Genomic DNA, 9,621 nt, shown 5'->3' with positions numbered 1-9,621 from the left:
GCGACGGGAAAACAAGGAGGTTTTACTCCGTCGCTCTATCGTTGCGTCGCTCCCCACGGAGCCATCATGTTTTCATCACTCCTTCAGTTTGTTTCTCACTTTAACAGGAAAAATTGATTTAATTCAGCAACAGCTCAAACAACTGAGGTCAAAGGTCAAAAAGGACAAACTAGTGAAAGAACAAATAGAATGACGGCGGGATGATAGAAAGGTGACAGAATGACGGAGGGATGACAGGATGATGGGGGGATGATGGAGGCGTGGCTTACCCTTACTCACAGCCAGGGGGCGGGGCTTTATACTGTAAACAGCATCTGACAGCATCAAATCCAAAATGGCTGCCACATAAAAACACAGCTACAACCGGAGAACGTTAAAAAACACAAGAAAACATGGATTGAGGCAGAACTTTATTCCAGGACGGTGGTGAAGGTTGTGCTTCTGACCAGCAGGGGGCGCTCTGCACACACAGGAACCAGGGAGTCTGAGAAGCACTTCCTGTTTCCTCTTCCCTACTTCCTGTGTGATATGTGGTGAGATTAAGGCTTCGTCAGTGTTCCGGGTCCCGAACAACGTCAACACAACCAGAGGGACAGAGGGCCGGAGCCCCCCCATCGCCATGGGAACGTGACATCATCACAGATCTGCGGTCACACGACGGATCAGACTCATTGATCGGGCTGGAAGGCAGCGGGTCTCTGGGGGCTGCAGTGGATTTGTTCTTTTCTAAATTTATTTCAGTTGAGAAAATAAGTCTGGAACAGATGAAAGTTTATTTGTTTGATTATTTTTACAATTATTAATATTTAATAATCACCTCATTTGTTTAGCTCCATCTTAAATGATGGGACTGACTGAATGATAATACCAATATATTATTAATACCAGGCTGACTCAGTTCACCGTCTCCATGGAAACAGAGCAGCTGAACCCTGACCCCGCACAGGAAACAGCCACGGAGCGACAGGAAACAGAAAAAAAACACAAAAAGAACGAGTGGAACCGTCCGTCGGGCGTAAACAATCTGACGCTTCCCAACCGACTGTGGGAAATATGACATCATCAATCTAACAAATCGCAAATAAATATGTATCTCCATAGAAAACTGTGTGCCGGACACCACTTCCTGTCCAAACAGGAAGTTCCTGTGTGATGTCACCGGGTGATAAAGTTTCTCTTGTCAGTCGTATCAAAAGGGTTAAAACTGCGTGGATCGGAGTTGTGATGTCATCGCTTCCGTGGATTTGGGATCAACAGAACGGAGATCAAAGTCTCCAACATCCCATCCCGCTGCACCGTCACCTCCACTGGACAGCCGCGACCAGGAGGGGGGGGCCCCGCAGCAGCACCACCTTGGTACGTCCCAGATGCAGACAAGGCACTCGATGGGGGGGGGGGGGGGGTGGTCAGGCCTGGGAGCTGCAGGTGTGAGAGGTCAGGAGGTCAGAGGTCAGTGGGCGGGACCAGCAGCAGGAGGCAGACAGACAGGAAGTGGATCTGCTGAGGAGGAAGAAGACCTTGGATATCACATTCCACTGATCAGACACAGCGTGTAGTACAGTGTGTAGTACAGCGTGTAGTAGTATGTGTAGTATAGTATGTAGTAATGTGTGTAATGCAGTGTGTAGTAGCGTGTGTAGTACAGTGTGTGTAGTAGTGTTTGTAGTTGAGTGAATAGAAGTGTGTAGTACAGTGTGCAGTAGTATGTGTAGTACAGTGAATAGTAGTGTGTATTACAGTGTATATAGTGTGTGGTACAGTGTGTAGTAGTATAGTGTGTGGTAGTGTGTGTAGTACAGTGTGTACCTGGCAACTCCTAGACTTCGCTGCTTCGACTCAACTCTCCAATTCCCTGAAGGATCCTCTTCATGTGACCCACCTTGGTCACACCCAGGTCCTGCACACACACACACACACACACACACACACACACACACACACACACACACACACACACACACACACACCAGGAGGTGTAAACTGTGATGATCATGAACACCCAAGATGGCTGCCTGATTGTTCTGACATGGTTGTCATGGAGATGAGCATCACTGACACACTAGTACACTAACACACTAGGACACTAACACACTAGTACACTTACAAAGTAGTACACTAACACACTATTACACTAACACAGGAGTACACTAACACACTAGTAGACTAACACACTAGTACACTTACACAGGAGTACACTAACACACTAGGACACTAACACACTAGTACACTAACACACTAGTACACTAACACACTAGGACACTAACACACTAGTACACTAACACACTAGTACACTAACACACTAGTACACTAACACAGGAGTACACTAACACACTAGGACACTAACACACTAGGACACTAACACACTAGGACACTAACACACTAGTACACTTACAAAGTAGTACACTAACACATTATTACACTAACACAGGAGTACACTAACACACTAGTAGACTAACACACTAGTACACTTACACAGGAGTACACTAACACACTAGGACACTAACACACTAGTACACTAACACACTAGTACACTAACACACTAGGACACTAACACACTAGTACACTAACACACTAGTACACTAACACAGGAGTACACTAACACACTAGGACACTAACACACTAGGACACTAACACACTAGTACACTAACACACTAGGACACTAACACACTAGTACACTAACACACTAGTACACTAACACACTAGGACACTAACACACTAGTACACTAACACACTAGTACACTAACACACTAGTACACTAACACAGGAGTACACTAACACACTAGGACACTAACATACTAGTACACTAACACACTAGTACACTAACACACTAGTACACTAACACACTAGTACACTTACAAAGTAGTACACTAACACAGGAGTACACTAACACACTAGTACACTAACACAGTAGTACACTAACACACTAGGACACTAACACACTAGTACACTTACAAAGTAGTACACTAACACACTATTACACTAACACAGGAGTACACTAACACACTAGTAGACTAACACACTAGTACACTTACACAGGAGTACACTAACACACTAGTACACTAACACACTAGTACACTAACACACTAGGACACTAACACACTAGTACACTAACACACTAGTACACTAACACACTAGTACACTTACACAGGAGTACACTAACACATTAGTACACTTACACATTAGTACACTTACAAAGTAGTACACTAACACAGGAGTACACTAACACACTAGTACACTAACACAGTAGTACACTAACACACTAGGACACTAACACACTAGTACACTTACAAAGTAGTACACTAACACACTATTACACTAACACAGGAGTACACTAACACACTAGTAGACTAACACACTAGTACACTTACACAGGAGTACACTAACACAGGAGTACACTAACACACTAGTACACTAACACACTAGTACACTAACACACTAGGACACTAACACACTAGTACACTAACACACTAGTACACTTACACAGGAGTACACTAACACATTAGTACACTAACACATTAGTACACTTACAAAGTAGTACACTAACACAGGAGTACACTAACACACTAGTACACTAACACAGTAGTACACTAACACACTAGGACACTAACACACTAGTACACTTACAAAGTAGTACACTAACACACTATTACACTAACACAGGAGGACACTAACACACTAGTACACTTACACAGGAGTACACTAACACACTAGGACACTAACACACTAGGACACTAACACACTAGTACACTTACAAAGTAGTACACTAACACACTATTACACTAACACAGGAGTACACTAACACACTAGTACACTTACACAGGAGTACACTAACACACTAGGACACTAACACACTAGGACACTAACACACTAGTACACTAACACACTAGTACACTTACACAGGAGTACACTAACACATTAGTACACTAACACACTAGTACACTTACACAGGAGTACACTAACACACTAGTACACTAACACACTAGTACACTTACAAAGTAGTACACTAACACACTATTACACTAACACACTAGTACACTAACACATTAGTACACTTACACAGGAGTACACTAACACACTAGTACACTAACACAGGAGTACACTAACACACCAGGAAACTAACACACTAGTACACTTACAAAGTAGTACACTAACACACTATTACACTAACACACTAGTACACTAACACAGGAGTACACTAACACACTAGTACACTAACACAGGAGTACACTAACACACTAGGACACTAACACACTAGTACACTTACAAAGGAGTACACTAACACACTATTACACCAACACACTAGGACACTTACACAGGAGTACACTAACACACTAGTACACTTACACAGTAGTACACTAACACACTAGTACACTAACACAGGAGTACACTAACACACTAGTACACTAACACAGGAGTACACTAACACACTAGTACACTAACACAGGAGTAAATTAACACAGGAGTACACTAACACACTAGTACACTAACACAGGAGTATATTAACACACTAGTACACTAACACACTAGTACACTAACACAGGAGTACACTAACACACTAGTACACTAACACATTAGTACACTTACAAAGTAGTACACTTACACAGGAGTACACTAACACACTAGGACACTAACACAGTAGTACACTAACACACTAGGACACTAACACACTAGTACACTTACAAAGTAGTACACTAACACACTATTACACTAACACAGGAGTACACTAACACACTAGTACACTTACACAGGAGTACACTAACACAGGAGTACACTAACACACTAGGACACTAACACACTAGTACACTAACACACTAGTACACTAACACACTAGGACACTAACACACTAGTACACTAACACACTAGTACACTTACACAGGAGTACACTAACACATTAGTACACTTACACATTAGTACACTTACAAAGTAGTACACTAACACAGGAGTACACTAACACACTAGTACACTAACACAGTAGTACACTAACACACTAGGACACTAACACACTAGTACACTTACAAAGTAGTACACTAACACACTATTACACTAACACAGGAGGACACTAACACACTAGTAGACTGACACACTAGTACACTTACACAGGAGTACACTAACACAGGAGTACACTAACACACTAGGACACTAACACACTAGGACACTAACACACTAGTACACTAACACACTAGTACACTTACACAGGAGTACACTAACACATTAGTACACTAACACACTAGTACACTTACACAGGAGTACACTAACACACTAGTACACTAACACAGGAGTACACTAACACACCAGGACACTAACACACTAGTACACTTACAAAGTAGTACACTAACACACTATTACACTAACACACTAGTACACTAACACATTAGTACACTAACACATTAGTACACTTACACAGGAGTACACTAACACACTAGTACACTAACACAGGAGTACACTAACACACCAGGAAACTAACACACTAGTACACTTACAAAGTAGTACACTAACACACTATTACACTAACACACTAGTACACTAACACAGGAGTACACTAACACACTAGGACACTAACACAGGAGTACACTAACACACTAGTACACTAACACAGGAGTACACTAACACACTAGGACACTAACACACTAGTACACTTACAAAGGAGTACACTAACACACTATTACACTAACACACTAGGACACTTACACAGGAGTACACTAACACACTAGTACACTTACACAGTAGTACACTAACACACTAGTACACTAACACAGGAGTACACTAACACACTAGTACACTAACACAGGAGTACACTAACACACTAGTACACTAACACAGGAGTATATTAACACACAAGTACACTAACACACTAGTACACTTACACAGGAGTACACTAACACACTAGTACACTAACACAGGAGTACACTAACACACTAGTACAATGACACACTAGTACATTAACACACTAGTACACTTACACACTAGTACACTAACACATGAGTACACTAACACACTAGTACACTTACACAGGAGTACACTAACACATTAGTACACTAACACACTAGTACACTTACACAGGAGTACACTAACACACTAGTACACTAACACAGGAGTACACTAACACACCAGGACACTAACACACTAGTACACTTACAAAGTAGTACACTAACACACTATTACACTAACACACTAGTACACTAACACAGGAGTACACTAACACAATAGTACACTAACACAGGAGTACACTAACACACTAGTACACTAACACACTAGGACACTAACACAGGAGTACACTAACACACTAGTACACTAACACAGGAGTACACTAACACACTAGTACACTAACACACTAGGACACTAACACACTAGGACACTAACACACTAGTACACTTACAAAGGAGTACACTAACACACTATTACACTAACACACTAGGACACTTACACAGGAGTACACTAACACACTAGTACACTTACACAGTAGTACACTAACACAGGAGTACACTAACACAGGAGTACACTAACACACTAGTTCACTAACACGTGTACACTTACACACTAGTACACTAACAAACGTGTACACTTACACACTAGTACACTAGCACACTATTTTCAACTCAACATACTTCCTCCAGGAGGCAGCGATGTGCATCATGCGATCAAGACAGTTCAGATTCTCATCATACATCATGATGACATCACTTCCACAGCTCTGTTCATCTCCACGACAGACAGACAGACAGACAGACAGACAGACAGACAGACCATAGAAAAGTGTCCCAAACCAGTTTCCACCAGGAGGTTCATGCAGATCATCACTGAACCAGTCAACCACACATCTACGTTCCATCCTTTCATTCTTCCTCCATCTACCTTCAGGTCTCTCCTCTCCAGGAGGAGGAGTTCAGCTCCTCGGACATCGTGCCTGCTGAAGATGTCTTTATACTCCTGGAGACAGAGGTGCTCCAGCCACGCCCCCACTTCCTGCGTCCCCCACTGTTGAACTGTGACCACAGGAAGTGATTGAAATAGACAGGAAACACCCGCACCACACCGACACGCCCACACCCGATCAAACCCAGGACACCACAGGCTGCCGCAGGTTCTCACACGGTTCCTCTAGGACTCCATCAGAGCTGCGTTGTTGAAATGCATGCTGGGATGTCAGGGTTGGACAGTAACGTCTGCGAGGAACAGCTCACGTCACCCAGCAGCAAAATGATCAATGATCAGTGATCAGTGATCAGTGATCAATGATTATTGATTAATGATTAATGATTGAACTTGAACTTGAACTTAATGATCAATGATCAATGATCCATGAACCTGATGAGAGTTGAGTCTCAGCTGCAGGAGCCTGTGGTGCGACGCTGATTCAAATCAACCAAAGAAAGAAACATCAGATGAAAACAGTCTGAGATGACGCTGACGTGGTGTAAACGTCCAAACGTTGTTTCCTGTCACTTCAGCCACACAAGAGCCTCTTAACGCAATGCATTCTGGGACTCCAAGTCATATATATATATATATATATATATATATACACACACACGTATGTATATACACACAGTATATAGACAGAGAGAGAGACAGTACCTGGCAGTGAGAGAGTGGCGTAGGTCTCCCTGTTTCTGTTGTTTTTATCCTTCTTGAACTTTGGGACGAGACGAAACTTTGCACCACGACGTTTGGAGAACTCTGTCAGAGCAGCCTGCAGACAGACAGGTGAAGAGGGAGACAGACAGGTGTAGAGACAGAACAGTAGACAGTCAGGCAGAAAGACAGGCAGTGGAAGGTTTCTCACTTAATAGTAGTTGAATTAAAAAGATAATTGAAAGTAAAAACGTTTGTGAATACAACGTTTCTCCTACTACTTGTACTGATATACTAGTAGTACTAGTAATATACTAATAGTACTGATATACTAATAATGTACTACTCGTGATATACTACTAGCACTGATGACCTAGTACTGCTAGTGATATACTACTGGTATGTATACTGGATAGTATTACTACAAATGACACACTACTAGTACCGTTGACTATTATTGGTCCTTGGCGTTTACCTCGTGTTCTGAAGGTTCGATGAGTGGACCGAGCCAGGAGATGTCAGACAACCTGCGGAGCTGCAGCCCCACAGAGCTCAGAGCGGAGCCCAGCTGCTCCTGCTGAGGAGGGTCCAGCTGCTGCAAGAGGAGCACCACCCATACGTCACTGCGACACCACCCATACGTCACTGCGACACCACCCATACGTCACTGCGACACCACCCATACGTCACTGCGACACTACCCTAAGGTCACTGCGACACCACCCATACGTCACTGCGACACCACCCTAAGGTCACTGCGACACCACCCATACGTCACTGCGACACTACCCTAAGGTCACTGCGACACCACCCCAAGGTCACTGCGACTCCACCCCAAGGTCACCGCGACTCCACCCCAAGATCACCGCGACACCACCCCAACGTCACCGCGACACCACCCCAAGGTCACTGCGACACCACCCCAATGTCACCGCGACACCACCCCAACATCACTGCGACACCACCCAAACACCAACTACAACACCTGCTAGAGCACCAACTACAACACCACCAGAACACCAATTACAACACCTGCTAGAACACCAACTAGAACACCAACTAGAACACCAACTACAACACCACCAGAACACCAACTACAACACCTGCTAGAACACCAACTAGAACACCACCAGAACACCAACTAGAACACCTGCTAGAACACCACCAGAACACCAACTACAACGCCAACTAGAAGACCAACTAGAACACCTGCTAGAACACCACCAGAGCACCAACTAGAACACCAACTAGAACACCTGCTAGAACACCACCAGAGCACCCCCAGAGCACCAACTAGAACACCACCTAGAACACCTGCTAGAACACCACCAGAACACCAACTAGAACACCACCAGAACACCAACTAGAACACCTGCTAGAACACCACCAGAACACCAACCAGAACACCAACTAGAACACCAACTAGAACACCAACTAGAACACCACCAGAACACCAACTAGAACGCCAACAAGAACACCACCAGAACACCAACTAGAACACCAACTAGAACACCACCAGAACACCAACGAGAATACCTGCTAGAACACCAACTAGAACACCAACAAGAACACCACCAGAACACCAACTAGAACACCACCAGAACACCAACTAGAACACCAACTAGAACACCACCAGAACACCAACTACAACACCACCAGAACACCAACTACAACACCAACTAGAACACCAACTAGAACACCAACTAGAACACCAACTAGAACACCACCAGAGCACCAACTAGAACACCACCAGAACACCAACTAGAACACCTGCTAGAACACCACCAGAACACCAACTAGAACACCTGCTAGAACACCACCAGAACACCAACTACAACGCCAACTAGAAGACCAACTAGAACACCTGCTAGAACACCACCAGAGCACCAACTAGAACACCTGCTAGAACACCACCAGAACACCAAATAGAACACAAACTAGAACACCTGCTAGAACACCACCAGAGCACCAACTAGAACGCCAACTACAACACCAACTACAACACCTGCTAGAACACCAACTAGAACACCACCAGAACACCACCAGAAC

The 9,621-nt window shown here is 43.8% G+C and overlaps 1 protein-coding gene across 7 annotated transcripts in view; it reads right to left on the bottom strand.

The window, feature by feature from the left end:
• Window positions 1–415: 415 nt before the first annotated feature.
• dgkd (diacylglycerol kinase delta) overlaps window positions 416–9,621 on the bottom strand; it is a gene marked incomplete at its 5' end in the record, with an annotated part of 36,032 nt that continues 26,826 nt past the window's right edge. For 4 of the 7 annotated variants that reach the window (XM_080006986.1, XM_080006990.1, XM_080006991.1 and 1 more), the window contains 5 exons: window positions 416–1,497; window positions 1,807–1,897; window positions 6,853–6,983; window positions 7,576–7,690; window positions 8,048–8,167. In XM_080006986.1, the coding sequence (XP_079863112.1) occupies window positions 1,817–1,897; window positions 6,853–6,983; window positions 7,576–7,690; window positions 8,048–8,167 (447 nt within the window). In that variant the 3' untranslated portion in view covers window positions 416–1,497; window positions 1,807–1,816. Of the gene's footprint in view, window positions 1,501–1,806; window positions 1,898–6,852; window positions 6,984–7,575; window positions 7,691–8,047; window positions 8,168–9,621 lie in introns of all 7 variants that reach the window. The other 3 variants (XM_080006987.1, XM_080006988.1, XM_080006989.1) reach the window with 3 other exon arrangements.

This window comes from Zeus faber, assembly GCF_960531495.2.
Source record: "Zeus faber genome assembly, chromosome: 9".
NCBI classification, from domain to species: domain Eukaryota; kingdom Metazoa; phylum Chordata; class Actinopteri; order Zeiformes; family Zeidae; genus Zeus; species Zeus faber.
This window is presented reverse-complemented; position numbering and strand designations above follow the sequence as displayed.